General features: G+C 45.0%; 1 protein-coding gene across 2 annotated transcripts in view; it reads left to right on the top strand.

Annotated features, from left to right (window-relative positions):
- The window catches only part of RNF145 (ring finger protein 145), a 196,085-nt gene that overhangs the window by 44,343 nt on the left and 127,562 nt on the right, over positions 1-24,180 (top strand). For both annotated transcript variants that reach the window (XM_082253143.1, XM_082253144.1), the window contains exons 3-4: positions 17,079-17,187; positions 23,949-24,040. In XM_082253143.1, coding sequence (XP_082109269.1) covers positions 17,079-17,187; positions 23,949-24,040 — 201 coding nt within the window. The remainder of the gene's footprint in view (positions 1-17,078; positions 17,188-23,948; positions 24,041-24,180) is intronic.

Below are 24,180 nucleotides of genomic sequence, written 5' to 3'. Positions count from 1 at the left end.
ACTACGCTCACAAGTGACACTTATACAGTGATCAGTAAAATATCTGTATACCACTGTATATAGTGTTCACTGTGAGGGGTTTTGGGGGTGATCAGGGGGTGATCAGAGGTGATGAAGGGGTTAAATGTACCTATGTGAGGTGTGTCAGTGTTGTGTTGGTGGAACTCACGTTTTTACTGTGTCTCTGTCTCTCTCCTGGAACCGAAAGGACTCCAGGAAGGACAGTGACATCACTTCCCCTGTCTGTGTTTACATTACACAGACAGGGGACAGATTGCCATTGGTGGGGACCGATCTACAGACACTGACCAAAAATCATTGGTCAGTATCTGATGACTGATCGGTTCCCTACCGAATGACATCGGGATCGGGACCCGCGGCACGCGGGAGCGCGCTCTGGAGCCGTGATCGCGCATCACGTTAATACTACGTGGCTGAGCGGTATCGTGCCGCTCTGCCGCAGTAGTATTACCGTGCGCGGTATTAAAGTGGTTAAAGAGGAAGTAAACCCTCCTGTAACTGTTACCTATAGTATCTCCTAAACATGTACCGTTTAGAAGATATTTACCTTACATGCAGCCAGTGACGTCACTGGCGCATGCGCTCTGAAGGAACGGCCGCTGGCGCCGTTCCTTCAGAGTCCCGTGACCGTCCGCTCCCGCGCGCGCGGCGGTGACGTCACCGTGGCTCCGGCCAATCGGATGGCCTGATGCCGCGATTTCGGAAGACGTGCGACTGAACATGTCGCCCGTCATACAGGTGAGTGAGCGGCACGGTGGGGGCTCGTTGTAAGGTAAGTATTTCATAATGAGCTAGTATGCGATGCATACTAGCTCATTGTGTTTGTCTTTCAGGTAGGAAAAAAAAAAAAAGTTAAACGAGTTTACAACCTCTTTAATACTACAGCATTATAATACCTTTTAATGTCTGGTGCAGCTAAACCCCCTTGTGTCTTCCCTCTACTTAGTAATGAGAGTTGTATTCTTGATTTCTTATTCTGCCATATGAATTTTGTTATCATTGTATTTAAAATTTGGAAATAAATCGGTAAATAGGTCTGTGGTAGATATATTGCTAACATCTGAAATTTAGGCCCCATGCACACGGGGCGTTAGAAAAAACGTGCGTCAAAGTTAGTTCTGACGCTGGAAAAAGCAGCTGTAAAAACGTGCTTTCAGTAGCTTTTTCCATTTGCGTTATTGCACGTTTTGCCACGTTGCTTTTAGCAGCGTTTTTTTCTGCCTCCATTCAAAATCAATGGTTCCCTATGGGAGCCTATTGATTTGAATGCCGCAAGTCGGATCAGGACGATCCGACTTGCTGCGCGACTTGCGCTGTGAGAATCTTGAGGGGGAACTCCACGCCAAAATGGGAAAAAACGGCGTGGGGTCCCCCCCAAAATTCATACCAGACCCTTATCCGAGCATGCAGCCCGGCAGGGCAGGAAGGGGGAGGGGACGAGCGAGCGGCCCCACCCCCCCCGACCACACCAGGCCACATGCCCTCAACATGGGGGGGGGGTTGTTGGTGCTTTGGGGCAGGGGGGTCTGCGGTAGGCCTGCACGATATTGGAAAAAAATATATTGCGATATTTTTTTTTCAACGATATATATTGCGATATTGAGGGACCCGTCAATCCAGCCTTTCTGACCATACAGGGTTACTGTAGGGAATGGGATTCAGTGCACACTGCAGCCTTGTACCATAGGGTTAATGTTACTGACACTGTAGGGATTGGGAAGGATGCTGGGAATGGAAATTGGGAAGCATGCAGGCAGCCTTGTAAATTTTAATTGCAGATACAGGGCACTGGGCAGGTCAGGGTTAATATGGTAACATCAATTACTCAGTGACAGTCAGTCAGTGTGGACTCTGGAATCGATCAGAATATTCAGTGACAGACAGTATCTCATAGTGGTGGTGGTAGGAGGCTGGAGCGGTGGACTAGGAGCCGGGAAAGGAGCACAGCCGCATACATTACTGGTGCACTGCAGCCTGCCCCACACATTCAGTGAGTCTCACTCTCCGCCCTAGTTTTCTCAATGGCACATTCAGGGAGCCAATCACGCCGTGAGTAGCGGCACAGCGGAACCAATCAGGTGTGCAGGCACGCGTGATTGGTTAGCTGTGCAGCTAATCACGGCGTGATTGGCTCCCTGAATGTGCCATTGAGAAAACTAGGGCAGAGACTGAGACTCACTGAATGTGTGGGGCGGGCTGCAGTGCACGAGTGAGTCAGTGTATGCTCACCGCTGAAGTGTCCCGACTTCTCCCTGCCTAACACGGAATTCTGTGAGTCCTCCTGTCCTCCTCAGAGTCCCTTCCCCCTGCCTATGCAAATATCGTGACCTCGCGATATGAATATCGCCTATGGCCACAGAACGGTAGTCGATATCATATCGACTATCGTTCCGCCCTAGTCTGCGGGCAGGGGGCTCATCGGAATCTGGAAGCCCCCTTTAACAAGGGGGCCCCCCAGATCCCAGGACCCCCTCCTTATGTGAATGGGTATGGGGTACACTGTACCCCTACTCATTCACCACATAAAAGGCAGTGTATGTATATAACAACAGGAGACGTTTTGGAAAGTTTATTAAAAATCTTCATCCGGTCTTCTCCCTCTCCGGTCTTCTGCTCTTTTGTTGTCCGCTCTTCTTGTCTTCTCCTCTCCGGTCTTCTGCTCTTTTGCTGTCGGCTCTTCTTCTTTCTCCGGTCCTCCGACGACGACGTCTCCGGGGATTATGCCGGTCTCCGGTCTCTGCAGCTTATTATATAGCCATTAGAGGCGTGGCAGCCAGATGACGTCATCGGGAGACCTCGCCCCCTTATGTCACAGATGACCCGAAGGGCCTGGTTTGGAACCTGGGGGGACCCCCACGCCGTTTTTTCCCCATTTTGGCGTGGAGTTCCCTCTCAAGATTCTCACAGCGCAAGTCATCCTGATCCGACTTGCGGTGCGACTTCCATTCAAATCAATAGGCCCTCATAGGGAACCATTGATTTTGAATGGAGGCAGAAAAAACGTATAACGTGGCTTAACGCACGTTAAGCAACGTTATAGCAACGTTATTCAGCCTTTAGCAGTGTCAGACGTTTTTACAGCTGTAACGCTGGTCCTCAGAACGCGCAGGCTGTGGGTTCTTCTTGAAGCTTAAAAACGCCTAGGCCACTTACAGCTCAAAAACGTCTGTGTGTGCATGAGGCCATAGAATAACATGGAGGTGCGTTTTTAGGCTGCAAAAAGAAAACGCCTGACGCTACTTACAGCGGCGTTAAAAATGCCCCGTGTGCATGGGGCCTTATAGAGGATTTTTATCGGCATCTTTATTTATTCATCCTACCCAAGAGAGTGGCCTTGTTGTCATCTTTTTAATTTCTGTTTTAATTTCATTCAGTCGTTATAGTTTTCATGATATAAATTCTTTTGAGGCAATGTTAAATTTATTCCAAGATATTTTAGAACTTTTTTTTTTCCCCAGGAAAATGGGACTTCTATTTGTAAAGCTAGTTCTTCTTCCCTATTCAAATTTATATTCAAGATTTCAGATTTTACAGGGTTGATCTTCAAATTTGAAAGTTCTCCATACCTTTTTTCATTTCTTTTATTAAGTTTGGCAATGTAATTCTTGGGTTAGAAACATAGAACAGAATGTCATCGGCATATGCCGCTACTTTATTGCTCTTCATCTTCGATCTTCACCCCGCCTATATCTGCGCTATTTCCTATGGTTGCCAATAAAGGTTCCAGTGACAGCACGAACAGGAGAGGAGAGAGCGGACATCCTTGTCTTGCTCCATTATGCGTTTCAAACTAAGTGAACAACATCCCATTCACCTTTACTGATGCTGTAGGCTGACTATAGAGTGTTTTTATCCATTGGGTCATCCAATTGACAGAAGTAGCGCTGGGGATCTTCCACTTCTCATCTTTTGCATTAGGCCCCTTTCACACATATGGTTCGTTCAGTTCATCAGTTCAGTCACGTCAAATGTATCCGTTTTTCGTCCGTTTTTCGTCCGTTTTTCGTCCGTTTTTCGTCCGTTTTTCGTCCGTTTGTCGTCCGTTTGTCGTCCGTTTGTCGTCCGTTTGTCGTCCGTTTGTCGTCCGTTTGTCGTCCGTTTGTCGTCCGTTTGTCGTCCGTTTGTCGTCCGTTTGTCGTCCGTTTGTCGTCCGTTTGTCGTCCGTTTGTCGTCCGTTTGTCGTCCGTTTGTCGTCCGTTTGTCGTCCGTTTGTCGTCCGTTTGTCGTCCGTTTGTCGTCCGTTTGTCGTCCGTTTGTCGTCCGTTTGTCGTCCGTTTGTCGTCCGTTTGTCGTCCGTTTGTCGTCCGTTTGTCGTCCGTTTGTCGTCCGTTTGTCGTCCGTTTGTCGTCCGTTTGTCGTCCGTTTGTCGTCCGTTTGTCGTCCGTTTGTCGTCCGTTTGTCGTCCGTTTGTCGTCCGTTTGTCGTCCGTTTGTCGTCCGTTTGTCGTCCGTTTGTCGTCCGTTTGTCGTCCGTTTGTCGTCCGTTTGTCGTCCGTTTGTCGTCCGTTTGTCGTCCGTTTGTCGTCCGTTTGACGTCCGTTTGTCGTCCGTTTGACGTCCGTTTGACGTCCGTTTGACGTCCGTTTGACGTCCGTTTGACGTCCGTTTGACGTCCGTTTGACGTCCGTTTGACGTCCGTTTGACGTCCGTTTGACGTCCGTTTGACGTCCGTTTGACGTCCGTTTGACGTCCGTTTGACGTCCGTTTGACGTCCGTTTGACGTCCGTTTGACGTCCGTTTGACGTCCGTTTGACGTCCGTTTGACGTCCGTTTGACGTCCGTTTGACGTCCGTTTGACGTCCGTTTGACGTCCGTTTGACGTCCGTTTGACGTCCGTTTGACGTCCGTTTGACGTCCGTTTGACGTCCGTTTGACGTCCGTTTGACGTCCGTTTGACGTCCGTTTGACGTCCGTTTGACGTCCGTTTGACGTCCGTTTGACGTCCGTTTTTCATCCGTTTTTCATCCGTTTTTCTTCCGATCCGTTTTTTTTGACAGATGAAAAATAGGGCATTCATCCGTTCAAAAAAACGGACATTGACGGAAGCGGATGACAACGGATGTTAACTGATGATCATCAGTTGTCATCCGTTTTTACATAGAGATGCATTGATGTCCGTTTTTCATCCGTCAACGGATGGATGAAAAACGGACAAACGGACAGCATGTGTGAAAGGGGCCTAAGGAGCAAGGTCCTTATCCCATTATCTTTGCCTTCCCTCCCGGAACAAATCTGGTTTGGTCTGCATGGATCCACTCAGGCATAAATTCTTTGGTCTAGAGGCCAAAACTTTTGCATATAGCTTTGTATCTACATTTAAAATTGCTATTGGTCTATAGCTAGAACACAAAGTAGCGTCCTTTCCCTCTTTAGGTATCACTGTAATATGAGCCTTCAGTGATTCCTTGCTCGTCTCCTTCCCTTCTCCTAATCAGTTCATATATGCACATCATTTTGGTATCAGTTGTTCTCTAATTTTCTTATAATATCGGGCCCTGGACGCTTTCCTGTTGCTGTTCTTGTTAAAGCTGTTTCAAACTCTTCTTGCATTATCCTTTCTTCTAACACTTGTAGTTTATCTACTGATATTTTGGGGATGTTTGCTTATTTAATATATTCTTGTATTATCTGCGTTCTTTTTAATTCTGCTTCATGTGATCCTTTTTGTCTTACCAAGTATAGGGAACTATAGTAGTTCTGAAATACTTCTGCTATTTTTGATGTATACACGATCACCCCCCTGGTTGTCTTCAATTTTCCCTATAAAATGTATTGATTTCTTTTTTTTTTTTTTTTTTTTTTTAGCATTTTTGCTAAGTATTTCCCAGGTTTATTGCCCCATTGGTATCTTTCTTTGGCCACTCTATGAAATGCCTTTCTTTTTTCCTGTTCTATTAACTCTTTTAACTCTTCTCATTTTAATATTAAGGTATGCTGTACTTCAAAATCTGCTGTCTTTTTGTGTATTTGTTCTAGCTCATGTATTTCTGTTAATAATGCTTTCATTCTACTTATCAATTTCCTCTTCTTTTTAGCTCCAATTTAAATCAAAATACCTATAATATAAGCTTTATGTGCTTCCCATATCGTGGCTACTGAAATCCCTGGGGTTTCATTTAACAAAGTATTGTTGTAGCTCTTTTTTTTTTTTTTATTCTATCTTCCACCTCTTTATCTTGTATCAACTCCTCATTTAACCTCCAGGTATTTGTCCTATTTTGATGTTCCGATATTGTCAACTTCATTGTTACTGGGGCATGGTCTGATAAAGGTATTATTTCTATAGATGTCCAGGCATCTGTGATCTAGCATTATGTAATCTAATCTAGAGTACGTCCCATTCACTGAGGAGTAAAATGTATAATCTTTTACCCCTGGATGTTGTATTCTCCATATGTCTATCATCTGAGATTGATATAATTTTTTCTTCACCAACCGGAGTTGGCAGTCTCCCTTCCCCAGTGCATGGGACGTACTGTCTGCCTCTAGATCCATACAAAAATTAAAATCCCCTACTATGATCAGTTTAATTTTTTTTTAAATCCGCTAGCTTTTCCAATACCTCCCCCAGATACTTTGTTTGGTTTTTATTTGGGCAATATATATTTGCCAGGGTGCATTCCACATCCTTTCCTCTAAGAGAAACTTTACATCTTTTGCAAACCCTATCGCAACTCCTTTTGCCCCTTTTTGTTGTGAAGTCTCCATAGTACCATACCGGTTGATATTTGGAATACAATCTAACATTTACATCATGTGAGATATGTGTCTCTTGTTAAGGCTATATTTGCAGGGTATTGTTTAATTTCTTTTAGTACCTTATGTGATTTTACTGGAGTGTTTAGTCCTTTGAACTATATATGTTAAAAATGTGTTTTCATATTTCCTTTCCCTCTCCTTTCTTACCCTCCTCTCCCCGGCTCCCACCATCTCCTTAAGATTAGTAAGAAAAGGGTCAGTCTGCAGAGACAAGGAGCTTCCAACCTTTTTGGCAAAATAAACTCTTTTCTCTGTCGCTCATTGACAGACGTAGTCTTCTTGATTCACAAGAACTGGGTTATGTTGTCTCCGCAGGAGTAGGACTAGGCAGAAAAGAAAAAACGTACTGGCTCCACCCTAGGGGCAGTCCCAGAGGGTATATCCTCCCTCTCTCTGCTACAAGGCATCAGTTTTTTTCTGTCTAGTCAGGAGTAAGGACCTAAGTTCCTTGCTGGGATCTCTGGTCCTGGCAAGATTTTTTTTTTTAGAAAAAATATTTTTTAGGTAGTTTTTTCTCCAGTGTTTTTTCCTGTGAGATCTTCAAGCAAATACGCCGGACTGGGCGACACCAGTGGTCACCCCAGCCGGCCTACGAGCGCGCGCAGACCATTGCATTGCGCTTGGTCGGCCGCGACACATTCAAGTAAGTATGCAGGGCCGGGCGACGGGCTGGATGTTGAGATCCAGTGGTCACCCCGGTTTCTGCCTACGAGCGCGTGCAGACCAGAGCTCCGCGCTGGGTCGGCCGCGACGGAGTCCCATTGGAGGGACTGACCTTGCGAGTTAAAAGTCTCGCTTGGACGCCAGGAACCGGAGAGTCGAGGCGTCCGGAGTGGTCCACAACCCCCCACCCCGGTGGAGAGGGTATTGTGAAGAGAGGGTGCCTGTCGGTTCGGTATGGTGAGTAAACGTTCCCTTTTTTCCTCGTTATGAGGCAGTATGAATTATGGGCCCCTCCATACATGGTCAGTATCTGTCTGACACTAAAAGTCCCCCTTGTAAATACAGCATGTGTTTGGTGGGAAGTGGACTTGGTTTGAGAGCTAACACTCTACCCAGCAGACTGTAGTATTACAGCAGACATAGGAGGTATAATCCTACCTTAATTGTAGTGTACCTCCTGCAGATCGATAAACCGCCATTTAGCAGAGATGCAGGTGGATGTGCTAGGAAAAAACGATTTCGGGATGTCCCCTGCCACTCATGTATCTCCACCGGATCCCCTCGAGGTGTCTGCAGGATCCTCCAGCACCCCACTGACGGTTGAATCATTGTCAGCTATTATGGAAACTTTTGTGTCCCGGGTGGAAGTGGCTTGTCAGGGACAGGGCGCAAGAAAGCGACCCCCGCCTAACCCCTTATTATCTGAAACTTCGGATTCAGAATCTGAGCCTATTTCTGCAGTTGCAGGTACTTCATCTGGGATTGGTGTCTCGGGTACTGTCTCTTCAGACAGTGAGGAGGATGTTTCGGCATCAGCCATAGCCCGAGAGGAAGCGTTGGTAAACGCACTCATTGTATCTGTTCAAGAAACCTTAAGATTACAGGGTATTCCGTCGGAAATAGCTGAAACTGAAATCCCCTTTGGGACTAAAAAACGCATCAAAGTAGCGAAGGTTTTTCCATTGCCCAAATGTTTTGGCAATCCAATCAAAGAAGAATGGAGTCTGCCAAAACGCACTTCTGCTATTTCTAAACGCATTAACAGGCGTTATCCATTTGAGGAAACCCTCATTAAGAAATGGACAGAACCACCTGTGGTGGATTCACCAATTGCTAGATTGAATAAAGCCACGGTTATTCCTTTAGAAGATGCCCCGTCTTTTAAAGATCCAGTGGATCGCAAGATAGAAGCTATGTCTCGCACCATGTTTTCCTTGATTGGATAAGCTTTCAGACCAATAATTGCTATTGGACTGGTTTCGCAGACTGTAACTGAATGGACCAAGTGGTTGCGCCGGGACTTAGAAGAAGTCCCTCAGGCGGTATCAGATTTGTTGGAACAAATGATACAGGGGTTACAGTTTGTGTGTGATGCGGCGTTAAACGCCACTCCATTATTGGCGCGAGCATCAGTTTCAGCAGTGGTTCTCAGGCGTACACTGTGGCTAAAAGGTTGGTTAGCCGACCAAGGTTCCAAAAAAGCATTGGCTAATATCCCCTTTTTAGGAGAGCGTCTATTTGGAGCCAACTTAGATGAGATCATTAAGGATCTCACGGGAGGAAAGAGCACCTTTTTACCGCAAAATGTTAAAGGTAAAGGACCTCGTCAAAGACGAGGGCCTTCTTTCTCTGCTCACAAAAAGTTTTTTCGTCCCGCTGGTGAAAAAATTAAGTCTTCCAAAGCTCCTTCAGGAGGCTTCAGGGGACGTTGGTCGGGCAAGCAAAAGCCCGCCCCCTCCAGACCTGAAGATAAATCGTCCAAAGCCTGAAGGTGCGCCCCCACCCTTAACTGGGGTGGGGGGACGTCTTCGCCGGTTCCCGGATCCATGGCTTTCCAGAATCCCGGACAAGTGGGTTTGCGAAGTCATAAGGTCAGGGTACAAGATCGAGTTTCGATCTCTCCCACCGGCGCGATTCTTCCCTTCCAATATCCGACTATCCCCGGATCGTCTAGAAGATCTGCGGAGAGCAGTCACGGATTTACTACAACAAGGAGTGGTAGTCCACGTTCCTTGGACAGAACGTTTTCAGGGGTTTTATTCAAACCTATTTACAATACCCAGGAAAGAGGGCAAAGTGCGTCCAATTCTGGACTTAAGGGCACTCAATTCCTTTCTCAACATAAGAAAATTCAAGATGGAATCCATTCGCACAGTAGCAGCCTTCCTGCATCCAGGGGATGTCCTAACGTCCATAGACATCAAGGACGCCTATCTTCACATTCCCATTTTCGCAGGACATCAGCGGTTTCTACGCTTTTCCGTAGAAGAGAACCACTATCAGTTTGTGGCGTTACCTTTCGGTCTCGCCACGGCTCCTCGGGTCTTCACGAAGGTGTTGGCCCCAATGTTGGCACTACTGCGCCAAAGAGGCATATCGATTCTAGGTTACCTAGACGATCTCCTGCTTCATGCAGAGTCTCCTCAGACCCTGCTACAAAACATAGAAATTACTATAATTTCTTTACAGGAATTTGGGTGACTGGTGAACCAGCAAAAGTCATTTCTGATTTCCACCCAGAGGCTCGAATATCTGGGTCTAATTCTAGACACAGTCAGGACAAGAGTTTTCCTTCCGGTAGGGAAACTCCGGAAGATTCAATCAGCAGTCCAGTTGTTACTATCCAACAGCTGGTCTTCTCTTCAAACTTGCATGAGGGTTCTGGGGTTGATGGTGGCTTCCTTCGAAGCAGTCCCATTTGCCCAGTCCCATACCCGAATTCTTCAGCAAGAGATTCTTCTCAGATGGAATCGGAATCCGGAATCCCTGGACAATCGGATCCGATTGAGCAAACAGACCAGAGAGTCTCTGGTCTGGTGGCTTCGGTCTCCGATGCTCAGCCAGGGAAAGTCATTTCTGCCAATATATTGGACGATAGTGACCACGAATGCCAGTCTATCCGGATGGGGAGGAATTCTCGGTCAGTTATCTGTCCAGGGACTTTGGTCCCCGGAAGAATCCAGGTTACCGATAAATGTGTTGGAACTGAGAGCGATCAGACTTTGTCTGATTCACTGGACCGAGCAGCTCCAGGGCAGCCCAGTTCGGATCCAGTTGGACAACGCCACGGCCGTGGCTTATGTCAATCACCAGGGGGGCACCAAGAGTGTCCGAGCGGCCAAAGAAGTGGCTTGCATTCTTCGCTGGGCGGAACGATTTGTTCCAGCTATCTCTGCGGTGTTCATTCCAGGGGTGGAAAATTGGCAGGCAGATTATCTCAGCCGTCAGACTCCGGATCAGGGGGAATGGTCCCTCCATCCAGAAGTTTTCCACCAGTTGTGCCTACGTTGGGGCACCCCGGATGTGGATCTGTTGGCATCACGATTCAACAGAAAAGTACAGAGATTTGTGGCTCGCTGCCGCGATCCTCTAGCAGAGACCGCAGACGCACTGGTCACCCCGTGGGGGCAATACCAGCTAATGTATGCCTTCCCTCCTCTTGGGTTACTGCCAAGACTTCTTCGCAGGATAGAGGAGGAAGGAATTCCAGTAATCCTGGTAGCTCCGGACTGGCCTCGTCGAGCTTGATACGCCGACTTGGTCAGACTGGTGGCGGACTTCCCGTGGAGACTTCCTCTCAGGGAGGATCTACTGTCTCAGGGACCGATCTTCCATCCTGCTTTACGATCGCTGGTTTTAAACGGCCCGGTTATTGAGACCCAGGTGCTGAAGGACAAGGGATTGTCCGCTTCAGTTATTCCTACTCTAGTTAAAACAAGGAAAGCGACTTCCAGAAAGATTATCATCGTACATGGAAGTCTTATATTGTGTGGTGTGAATCCCTTGGGTTCCATCTACATCTTTATTCGGTAGCCCGAATATTGGCTTTTCTGCAACAGGGAGTTAAGCAGAAGCTGGCCTTGAGTGTTATCAAGGGTCTGGTTTCAGCATTTGCTATCTTCTTTCAGAAGCCTTTGGCTACTCATTCCTTGGTGCGGAATTTCATCCAGGGGGTGCGACACCTGGCTCCGCCAGTGCACGCGCCGTTACCATCCTGGGATCTTAATTTGGTGCTGTCGGTTCTTCAGACACCTCCATTGAAAATATCAGGGAGATTCCCTTGCTTACTTTATCCCAGAAGGTGGCCTTCTTGGTGGCTATCACTTCTGCACGCAGGGTGTCAGAACTGGCTGCATTATCCTGTTGTTCCCCAGATCTGGTGGTTCATAGGGATAAGGTTGTTCTTCATCCGAATCCATCCTTCCTTCCTAAGGTGGTTTCAAAGTTTCATTGAATGAGGACAGTGTATTGTCCTTCCTATGTCCTTAGCCCAATCATCCTCGAGAATTTGCATGGCATTCCTTGGATGTAGTTCGGGCGATCAGGATATATTTGAATACTACGGATTCAATTTGTAAGACGGATTCACTGTTTGTGATCACGGATGGCCCTAAGAAGGGGTTGCCTGTTCTGCTGCGACCATCTTTAGATGGATCAGACAGACGGTGGTATAGGCTTATTTTATCTAAGGGTCGGGATCCCCCGTTCCCTGTTAAGGCGCATTCTACTCGGGCGCTTAGAGTTTCCTGGACCTTTCGCCATCAGGCGTCAGTGGTTCAGGTTTTCAAGGCGACTGTTTAGTCGTCGGTTCATACCTTTACAAGATTGTATAAGGTTTATGTGATGGCATCGTCAGATGCCTCTTCTGGCCGCAAGGTTCCTGCAGGCCACTGTTTGAGGAGACTGTTGGTCTACCTCGAGGATTTGTGGGGTAGGTCTCATCTGTTTACTCGATGAGTCCTTTGATACTTCTGGTTGGCTCCGGTTGGGCCTTCTAGATTGGATTTTGATTTCTGTCAATCCCACCCCTCATTTGTGGCACTGCTTCTGGATGTCCCAGTTCTTGTGAATTAAGAAGACTACGTCTGTCAATGAGCGACAGAGAAAATCGGATTTTTGTAAGATCTTACCGTAAAATCCTTTTCTCTTAGCTCATTGACAGACGTAGTACCCGCCCCCTCTATCATTTGAGTTGGGTTGGGTTAAATTCTCTGTTGCTGCTTTGTGACAGAACTGATGCCTTGTAGCAGAGAGAGGGAGGATATACCCTCTGGGACTGCCCCTAGGGTGGAGCCAGAACGTTTTTTCTTTTCTGCCTAGTCCTACTCCTGCGGAGACAACATAACCCAGTTCTTGTGAATCAAGAAGACTACGTCTGTCAATGAGCTAAGAGAAAAGGATTTTACGGTAAGATCTTACAAAAATCCGATTTTCCCTTTCCCACCCCCCTCTTACTCCCCCCCCCCCCCATTTACCTCCTCCCCTATCCCACCACTCCATATACCTCTCCATATCCCCCCCCCCCCCCCCCCCATCCCCATCCCCTCTCCAGTACTGATGTTTTGAAGCATTGGATTTTTTTTACCTAGTTTTGTTCCTAAAGTAGACGGTGTCTTCCTCCAATTTGATCTTCCCTACCTGTCTACTCTTATATACCCAGGGTGATGCTCTGTCTGTTGTGCCCACTGGGTATCCCCTTCCTCTCTATTGGGAAAGTGACATCCAGAACCCGCCAGACGTTCAGGTTTCCCATCCCTATTGCTTACTACCTTAATTTTCTAGCCCTATATTCCCCTTTTTCCTTTTCAATGTCTCATAAAGTGAGATTTCCTTTCCATTGTCTCTTTAATTTTGAGCCCATTCTTGGTAATAGTTGCCAAATTATCTTCTTCTGACTGTGAAAGTTCTCTCCTGTTATACGACCAGCCAGTGATATCTATCATGGGAAGTTCAATTTTTCTGCAAAAATCCTGTAACTTTTCCGGGAATCTTAATCTTGTTGTGAGTCTCTTCTTCCTGCCTACCAGGCAAGCTGGAAAACCCCAATTTGATTGTATGTCTTGTCGGCACATCTGCTCCAGGAGTGGTTTTAAACTCTTCCTTCTTTCTAATGTTTTAGGCGAGATATCTGCAAAAATCTGTAGATTTTTGTCTTCATATTTCAATGGTGGGGCGCCCCTAAGACTTTTCCATATTTATGCCTTTTTCTTATATAATTGCGAAACTTCACTATTATATTTCTTGGGGCATCCACTCCTATATTTTGAGGCCTTCTAATCCTATGAACTCTTACCATCTTTACTACCTCTAATGTTAATCTGCCTAATAAAGGGTTAAATATATTTTTCATTATTTCTGTTAAATTTTCTCTTTGTGATGCTTCTGGAAGTCTGATTCTCAAGTTTTTCCTTCTGTCTCGGTTTTCTGATCCTCTATCTTATAAGCCAAGTCTCTTTGTTCCATTTGTAGTACTTTTATTCCTTCTCTCAATTCCTTTATCCCTCGGGTATGAACTTTTGTCTTTTTCCGGTCTCTTCTACTCGTGTCAATATCTGGCCTAAATCTCTATTAAGTGTTGCTATATCTGTTTTCAGAGATATTTCCAATTTTGAAAACATATCTGCCATTTCCCCTTTTGTAGTCAAATTTTAGGAATTGTTCATCCATGAGTTCTACTTCCCTGTCACTCTCATTCTCTATTTCTACTCCTGACTGGTTAGGTGTACTCGTTTCCACTGCAGTCTTGTTTTGTCCTTTTTATTAGTTTCTACTGCCTGTTTTCCCTGTACTCCCTGTTGTTTTTCAGAAGTTGTTTTCTCATTATATCCATCTTGAGTCATACATTTTTTTTATTGTCCCAGGGCTAGCACTTATTTTGGGTGACTTTGCCGCCCCACTTCCTTTAACCAGTTTACACCCTCATCACCTGGTCCTCCTGTCAACTTGTCTGTGTATGAATGGGGGGTATCAGATGTCTTCCCTTCAAGAACAAAATTTTGTCTGCAGTGTGTGGTATATAAATCGTATTGATCAGAGGAAAACCGAAGTTTTTTTTTTTTTTTTTGAAAAATTTTCAGAAGAAAAACAAAGGTGAACAGAAGTTGAAGGTGACTCACTGCTCCGAATAGAACGGGGTATACTGCCCAGAGAGGGTGTCCCTCTTCTCCCTTTCCTTCTGCAGCCGCCGCTCCACGTTGGACTCTGGGAAGGGACCTCTCCCCTTCCACTGCTCACTGGGATGTACCTTGTAGGCTCCCTGGCCGCTTTGACTCGGCATCCGGCTGGGCACGGCCAAGTGTGGTCATGTTCCGCTGAAGGTTTCTGAGTCCTCCCGCACTCCTCTGACACCCGGCGTCTCCTGTCAGCGAGCGGCCCTCTCGATCAGCCTTATGAGCACCAGCGTCTCCTCGCTGGTGTCCCCTCTGTCCACGGCTGCCCAAAGACCTCTGCTTCGGCTCTCAGCTCCACCATGTCCGGCCCAAGCAACCAGGCGACCCAGCAGAAGTTCCAGCAAGGCAGGTACTCTCTTCCAAATTGCTTTAGCCATCAGAGGGGTATTACCCCTGGGGAATTTTAGGCAGTCTCCTCATCTACACATACGGGATGGGACCTCCTGGCATTCCTAGCATGAGCCCTGTGCAGGCGCCATCAGCAGGCTCCTTCCCCTTCCTAATTTTAGTTTTTTTAAACCCCATTTTGACAGGTGGTACAAAACAAAAAAAAAAAAAAGCATGCTGCTGCTACTAATCGTCTTAGGGCCTGGTTCACACCTATGCATTTTTTGGTGCTTTTTGCAGAAACGCACTACAGTTCATTTAACATGGTTTCCTGTGGGACACGTTCACATCTATGCTTTTTTTTAGCCGCTGCGTATTTTTTTTTTTTTTTTAAACAGTGCTTTTTTGTTTAATAGACTTCAATGGAGAAGCTGCAGAAAAGCATGGAGTGCGTTTTGCTGTGATTTGCGTTTTTTTTTAAAAGGAATGTAATTTCTGAACGAAAACCATATACAGTTTTATACACGGTCTGAAAATTCCTTTGACCAAGAAGTTTTCTATTCTGCTCGGCCGAATTTTCCTATCACTGTGGTCAAAAATGAATGTTGATTTGACCCATTAATGATTTTGAAAATCAAACAAACTTTCTTAAAATTACATTTTTTTTTTTTTTAAGAAAGACCATTGTTTTTGTATGGCTAGCATAAGTGACAGCCAGCGCAGGTAGATTGTCAATAATTGTTATAGGAATACCCACGCCATGGTACTAAATGTGAGTGCTCAATAATTTAGTGTGAACCCACTATGTGGATAGTGGAAGCTGCTGCTATAGTGTAAGGTACTTAACCTCAAATCACTAAATCAATAATAAAACAATTAAGCGCTGCTTCTAAAAACACAATATAAAAAAAAAAATCTATATTATTAAACCGTTTTAAATAAAGGTGCATGTGCAAAAATACATAAAGTACATTAGGGGAGATAAGTGTCTGTGCTTTTTGAATTCTTCTGGTGCTTTCAGAGTGCCACTCTGTGCTCCGTTTTGTGCCTGGGAGCACTATATGCCTACTTGATTCATATTTCTGGTGAGTGGGGATTTCAGGAGGGGAGCACGGAGTGTCACCTAGGGCCACTAGGGTCTTTTAGATTTCAAAAGTCCCATTTTAAAGTTAAACCCAAGCACATAACCCCCCCCCCCCCCAAGAAAAAATGTAGAGCCTAAGCCCCACCCCCACCTATGAACCTAAACATACATGTCGCGGCTTGACTACACACAAAAACGTTGATTGCGATACAAATGTTACATATTGGCATAGACGTCGGAGTGAGAGCAATACTTCTAGCACCAGACCACCTCTTTAATACTAATCTGATGACCTATAAGGGGCTTTTAATGCGTTGCCTATGGAAAATTTAGGGTACTTAAGTTTGTCGCCATTTCATGGGTGCACGCAAATATAAGGTTTGACATGTTGGGTATCTATTTTTATATTTTACCAAAAAATGTTTGCGTTTGTGTGCCTTAAATGTACCAATTGTATTTTTTACTGAAATGTTGTGTTTCCTAGACCTTTGCGATAATAGTGCTTCCACCCCTCTGGTGCCACATTTGACACCTTTCAGGGGGGAGGGGGGAAGGGGTACCTGTCAAAAACAGGTACGAGCGGCGATGCCCCTCGGAAGTCCCGCCCCCTCCTTTTTCCTCCACTACGGGGCCAATTACAAATCGCATCGCGCTTCGTGCATGCGCAGTAGGAAACCAGCAGTGAAGCCTGAATGGCGGCGGCAGCACCCAAGAGCCGATGCGAAAATCGGCTGCGGTTGCCGACATCGCAGGAACCCTGGACAGGTAAGTTCTAATATTTAAAAGTCAGCAGCTACAGTATTTGTAGCTGCAGACTTTTAATTTTTTCATGGGGGCGGAACTCCTCTTTAATATAAAATGGATCTACCACTGTTTTATTCTTTATGATGTATGGTTTCAGAAAATATACAATGTTTGGTGCAATCGGGCCTAAAATTATTTTTTTAAACATGGGTCCAAAAACAGCTTTGGCAGCAAAAGGGAGAACCCGTTATATTGGCATATAGCAGTGCCCACAATCCATAGGCCCTTTGTAAACTGTGGAACTGCTGTGCAACTCTTCTATTCAGTTTGGTGGATTCAAGGGCACTGAAGTAGCAGACAAGTAACATGGCCTTATAGTTCAGTTCAGAAAAAAAACTTTAAATTGTTGCTGGGGCATCCCTGGCACTTTTTTTTTTTTTGTTTATTTTGCTTATATTCGTTTATCCAATGACACAAATGTACAACTGTGTGTTATTTTTTAATTACCTGATTTCTCGTTTACTTCTGCAGGTTACATCCTAAGTGTTGTTCTTTTGACTTTACCTCGCCAGCATCTCGCTAAGCTGTACCTCTACTTTGTAACTGCTTTGCTGCTTTACACAGGACATCAGATTTCCAGGTGAGGAGGGTGCATGGGTCATTGTCCAGAGATGCTCAAATGACAGTTATCAATGTCTCTTATTATCAGGCATGTGACGAGGAAAATTGCAGCATTATCGTGTGTCTTTGTGGACTTTCAGTTAAGCTAATTACATGGGCTGCATCTGTAATGTCGTTAGGTGTTTCTGTTTGTCTTTTTATTCAGTTTTTAAAACGTCGTTTACGTGTTTGATAGGTTTTTTGGTCACCTGCTTAAAAGGACTATGAACTGAAAATACAATTCACCTTGTATTAGCGGCTGCTAATAATGTTAAAAAATATGCTGACAAGATCAGAACATCCTAAATGGATTATTCCAGTTAGCAAAGTCTTAGTGGTACCTTACAGTACTGTGGTCCCTAGTTTAAATCTTAGTCAAGACTAGGGCTGGGCGATATGGCTGAAAACTGTATCACGATATCAGTGTTTCATATCGGTCGATATATATTGATATTTTTTATTACCCATTTAAAATAAGGACCCTAGGGTGAGAATGCAGGGCGGCGGGCATGGTGCAGGAAAATGCAGGTCACTGGCATGGTGCAGGAGAATGCAGGGCACTGGCATGGTGCAGGAGAATGCAGGGCACTGGCATGGTGCAGGAGAATGCAGGGCACTGGCATGGTGCAGGAGAATGCAGGGCACTGGCATGGTGCAGGAGAATGCAGGGTGACTGGCATGGTGCAGGAGAATGCAGGGTGACTGGCATGGTGCAGGAGAATGCAGGGTGACTGGCATGGTGCAGGAGAATGCAGGGTGACTGGCATGGTGCAGGAGAATGCAGGGTGACTGGCATGGTGCAGGAGAATGCAGGGTGACTGGCATGGTGCAGGAGAATGCAGGGTGACTGGCATGGTACAGGAGAATGCAGGGTGACTGGCATGGTGCAGGAGAATGCAGGGCGCTGGCATGGTACAGGAGAATGCAGGGTGACTGGCATGGTGCAGGAGAATGCAGGGTGACTGGCATGGTGCAGGAGAATGCAGGTGACTGGCATGGTACAGGAGAATGCAGGGCACTGGCATGGTACAGGAGAATGCAGGGTACTGGCATGGTACAAGAGGATCTGGGGTTGTGGGCATACTACAGGAGATGCAGTGCTGTGGGCATGGTACAGGTAGACCATGCCCGCAGCACTGCATCCCTTGTAGTATGCCCGCAGCCCTGCATAACGGCAGGTAGTGAAGCTGTTTCACTTACCTGTTCCAGAGGCGCCTTTGTTTTAAAAATGGCGCCGCCCGGCGCCGATACGTCATTGCGCACGCGCCTTCACCGCTCGTGTAATTTCGGCTATTCCCGACCTCTCCCGAGCGGCGGCGGCGCGTGCGCAATGACGTGTTGGCGCCGGGCGGCGCCATTTTTAAAGTTTAAACCCGTCGGAGCGGACTTTTCGATTTATCGTTCAAGTTTTCTTATTGCTATCGAGCACGGGACTATCGCGATACATATCGGTATCGTTTTATCGCCCAGCCCTAGTCAAGACATTACCTGCTTAGAGTTTGCATGATTTTCCCTGTGTTTGCCTAGTCTTTGAGTACTCAGGTTTTCTCCCACACTTCATAGACATACTGGTAGGTAATTTGGCCCCTGCCTATAGTTGGCTCTGGTAATATAATATGCTACTGGGTGCACGTAAGATGGCTGTCTCACCTCCTATCTGCCCCAACACCAATTTGGTAGGTGCTTTGAGTCCCCAGGGAGACTTGAAATAAAGTAACTTAAACTTAGAGGAGCTCCAGTCGCTTTTGTGTTTATTATACTTCAGCAGCTACAAAAAATGTAGCTGATGACTTTTAACCACTTGAGCTCCGGAAGATTTTACCCCCTTCAGGACCAGGCCATTTTTTGCGGCACTGCACTACTTTAACTGAAAGTGGCGCTGTCGTGTGGCACTGCACCCCAATAAAATTTGTAATTCTTTCCCCCACTAATAACGCTTTTTTTGAGTGGTATTTGATTTTTGTTTTGCATGCTATAAACAAAAATACAAGATTTTGAAAAAAAACACAAACTTTTTTACTTTCTGCTATAAAGCATATCCAATAAAAAAAATGCAAAAATTCAAATTTCTTCATCAATACAAGCCAATTATGTACAATGCTACATTCTTTTGGTAAAAAAAAAATCACAATATGCGTATATTGATTGGTTTGCACAAAATTTATAGCGTCTACAAACTATGGGAAATTTTTATGACATTTTAATTTTTTTTTTATTTTTTTACTAGTAATGGTGGCGATCAGTGACTTATAGTGGAACTGCGATATTGTGGTGGACAATTGGACACTACCTTACACTTTTGACACTTTTTTTGGGAACTACAGGGGGTGCAGAATTATTAGGCAAATGAGTGTTTTGACCACATCATCCTCTTTATGCATGTTGTCTTACTCCAAGCTGTATAGGCTCGAAAGCCTACTACCAATTAAGCATATTAGGTGATGTGCATCTCTGTAATAAGAAGGGGTGTGATCTAATGACATCAACACCCTATATCAGGTGTGCATAATTATTAGGTAACTTCCTTTCCTTGGGCAAAATGGGTCAAAAGAAGGACTTGACAGGCTCAGAAAAGTCAAAAATAGTGAGATATCTTGCAGAGGGATGCAGCACTCTTAAAATTGCAAAGCTTCTGAAGCGTGATCATCGAACCATCAAGCATTTCATTCAAAATAGTCAACAGGGTCGCAAGAAGCGTGTGGAAAAACCAAGGCGCAAAATAACAGCCCATGAACTGAGAAAAGTCAAGCGTGCAGCTGCCACAATGCCACTTGCCACCAGTTTGGCCATATTTCAGAGCTGCAACATCACTGGAGTGCCCAAAAGCACAAGGTGTGCAATACTCGGAGACATGGCCAAGGTAAGAAAGGCTGAAAGACGACCACCACTGAACAAGACACACAAGCTGAAACGTCAAGACTGGGCCAAGAAATAGCTCAAGACTGATTTTTCAAAGGTTTTATGGACTGATGAAATGAGAGTGAGTCTTGATGGGCCAGATGGATGGGCCCGTGACTGGATTGGTAAAGGGCAGAGAGCTCCAGTCCGACTCAGACGCCAGCAAGGTGGAGGTGGAGTACTGATTTGGGCTGGTATCATCAAAGATGAGCTTGTGGGGCCTTTTCGGGTTGAGGATGGAGTCAAGCTCAACTCCCAGTCCTACTGCTAGTTTCTGGAAGACCACCTTCTTCAAGCAGTGGTACAGGAAGAAGTCTGCATCCTTCAAGAAAAACATGATTTTCATGCAGGACAATGCTCCATCACACGCGTCCAAGTACTCCACAGCGTGGCTGGCAAGAAAGGGTATAAAAGAAGAAAAGCTAATGACATGGCCTCCTTGTTCACCTGATCTGAACCCCATTGAGAACCTGTGGTCCATCATCAAATGTGAGATTTACAAGGAGGGAAAACAGTACACCTCTCTGAACAGTGTCTGGGAGGCTGTGGTTGCTGCTGCACGCAATGTTGATGGTGAACAGATCAAAACACTGACACAATCCATGGATGGCAGGCTTTTGAGTGTCCTTGCAAAGAAAGGTGGCTATATTGGTCACTGATTTGTTTTTGTTTTGTTTTTGAATGTCAGAAATGTATATTTGTGAATGTTGAGATGTTATATTGGTTTCACTGGTAAAAATAAATAATTGAAATGGGTATACTGTATATTTGATTTTTGTTAAGTTGCCTAATAATTATGCACAGTAATAGTCACCTGCACACACAGATATCCCCCTAAAATAGCTAAAACTAAAAACTACTTCCAAAAATAGTCAGCTTTGATATTAATGAGTTTTTTGGGTTCATTGAGAACATGGTGGTTGTTCAATAATTAAATGAATCCTCAAAAATACTAATTTGCCTAATAATTCTGCACTCCCTGTAGTGACACTAATACAGTGTGATCAGTGCTAAAAAATATGTCCTGACACTGGCTGGGATGGGGTTAACATCAGGGATGATCAAAGGGTTACATGTGTGCTTAACCAGTGTTAATGTGTGTTTTGTTTTTACTAAACAATGTGCTGTCTTTTTACTTCCTGCTTTGCAGGGGGAAAAACTGCACATTGCTGGTGTCATAGAGCCCTGTGTTTGCTTACATACACAGGGCTCTCTTTGGTAATTACCGGAGCCAATTGTTGGGTGCCATGGACCAATTGACAACCAGCACCCACTGATCAGCCCCCTACTCCGGCATGCGGGTCACATACTAGGTGCTTGATCTGGTGCAGAGCGGCCACCCTGCCACAGTATATCTACAGTGAGCAGTCCACAAGTGCTTAATAAACACACACTCGCCTATCCCAGGATCCAGTGATGTGCTCACCCGAGTGGTCGAATAAAAAGGATTGACCTCCTGAATCTTTAAACAGCTCTGTCAAGGCAAAAAAGCAAAGTGTGCTTATCAGGGCAAGTACGTGTACTTAAAGAGGTTGTAAACTTGTTTAAAAATTTTTTTTTTTTTTTTTTACAACCTGCAAGAGAAAGACATAATGAGCTAGTATGCATCGCATACTAGCTCATTATGAAATACTTACCTTAGAACGAGCCCCCGCCGTGCCGCTCTCTTACCTGTATGACGGGCGACATGACATGTCGCTCGTCTTCCGGGATCGCGGCATCCAGTCATCTGATTGGCCGGAGCCGCGGTGACGTCACTCCCGCGCACGCACGCGGGAGCCGACGGTCACGGCACGGGGCTCTGAAGGAACGGCACGATCAGCCGTTCCTTCAGAGCGCATGCGCCAGTGACGTCACTGGCTGCATTAAAGGTAAATATCTCCTAAACGGTACATGTTTAGGAGATATTTACAGTACCTATAGGTAAGCCTTATCATAGGCTTACCTATAGGTACAACTTCCTGAGGAGGGTTTACTTCCTCTTTAAAGGAACCTAGAAAACCTGCAGCATCGTCCAGATTCCCATTCTTTTTCCTGAATGTTAGGCTGTTGTATTAGGCTCCATGTACACGGGACGTTGGAAATGCCCGTTTAGGAGCAGTTGGGTGTTTTTTTCAGAAGCCCCTGAACGCAGCTCCATGTTATCTTATCTGTCCATGTACACATGGTCGTTTACAGTCATTTGTAGGCAGTTGCGTTCAGGGAAGTTTTTTAGAAGGCAATTATTTGCGTTCGAACGCGTGTTTCCTGGCGTTTGAAATGCAAAAACGCGACCGAACGCGTTCACCCGCATTTAGCGTTTGCGTTTTCAGGAGACCTTTTATTTAGATAGATATATATATATATAGATATATATATATATATATATATATATATATATATATATATATATATATATATATATATATGTTTATATATCTCTCTATATATATGTTTATATATCTCTCTCTCTCTCTATATATATATATATATATATATATATATATATATATATATATATATATATATATATATATATATATATATATATATATATATATGTTTATATATCTCTCTATATATATATGTTTATATATCTCTCTCTATATATATATATATATATATATATATATAAATGTGTGTGTGTGTGTGTGTGTATATGTATGTATATATAATTATATATATAATATACACCCCTAAACCGAAATCTGCTTAGTGTAAATGGCACGGCACAGGCAGGTCACCCTGACATGGCAGCTGCATGACCCCACTCTGCCATGTCAGGGTGACCAGACTTTGCAGCTGCCATGTCAGGGTAACCTGACTCTGCCATGCCAGGGTGACCCAACTCTGTATATTTTGGGTTTGGGGTATATACCCCTAACCCAAAATCAAAAGGTTTGGGACATGGCCAATACCGGGGTGGGACACACACCTGTGCATAGGTGTTCTAGTGTGTGGGTGAAGAAGGAAAATTCAACAAATGCTTGGGAGGGTCTCCTGGTGTGTTTTGCAAAAAAACGCCTCTGAACGCGAACGCGTCCGAACACGGCATGGCAAACGCGGCACAACGGGCGTTTTTTCCGGCGTTCAAGTTCCAGCGTTCAAATGACATTTACAAACGTTTCGTGTACATGGAGCCTTAGGCAAAGCCCTGAATGTCTAGTGTTGAAACGTGCCTGCCCAGTCCTGCCTCGTGCATACTGCTGTTGGTCGGTCAGGCAGCCCATCATAGTGATAAGCCAATAGCAATGTGTGGGAGGTGGAAAGAGAAGGAAAGGCAAAGGGCAGCACTGCAGTGTGGAGAAGGTAAGTAGTGTATTTTAGGCTAGGTTCACATTTGAATGGGCTGCCATGCCTTCTGAAATGCAAGGTAAAGGTCCCTGCATCATTTCTGGAATCCCAACCCGCATGGGAACTGCAAGTGCAGTGCGGCTCCTAGTGCGCGCAGCGTGCCATCAGGATTAATGGCACCCCTGCAATCCCGTATGCATATCCTCCATTTTTCCAACCCTTCCCAATCAAGGACATAAGGGTACGTTCTATGGATGGGAAGTGATTAAGCACATGTACAGAGGCATTTAAATATAGATTTTTTTTCAGTCTTTCTGTGTAGGTGGTAGCTGCTGTGGGAACAGGTGCAGACTCGCAGCGGAAATGACCTGCACAGAGAAAATATCCACACAGGAGGACAAAAGGATTGTGGGATTGCTAGATCGTTAATAGCCTTGTCATTAGTAAACTTTTTGCTTTTTAAATATTGTCTCTACTCTGTATGCATGACAAGTAAAAAAAATAAAAAATAAAATGGTTTTGGCTGTGTTAGCAAATTATTAACATATGATTTTATTTTACATATATTAGGGATTATGTTCGCAGTGAGCAGGAGTCAGGCTATGAAGGACCTATGCATCTAGAGCCATTGTCTATGAACCGGTTTCTCTCTGCACTAGTAGGTGAGTGATATCTTATTACACACTGTAATGCATGCTAATTTTATCTTTTTAATGCATTGTTAGAGGTGTAATCTCTATAAATGGCAAGTGTACATAGATGTTTATAATTAGTAGATGGCAGCCCATGGTTTGAAAATTAT

Source organism: Pelophylax lessonae, assembly GCF_965119305.1.
Source record: "Pelophylax lessonae genome assembly, chromosome: 4".
Classification (NCBI taxonomy): domain Eukaryota; kingdom Metazoa; phylum Chordata; class Amphibia; order Anura; family Ranidae; genus Pelophylax; species Pelophylax lessonae.
This window is presented reverse-complemented; position numbering and strand designations above follow the sequence as displayed.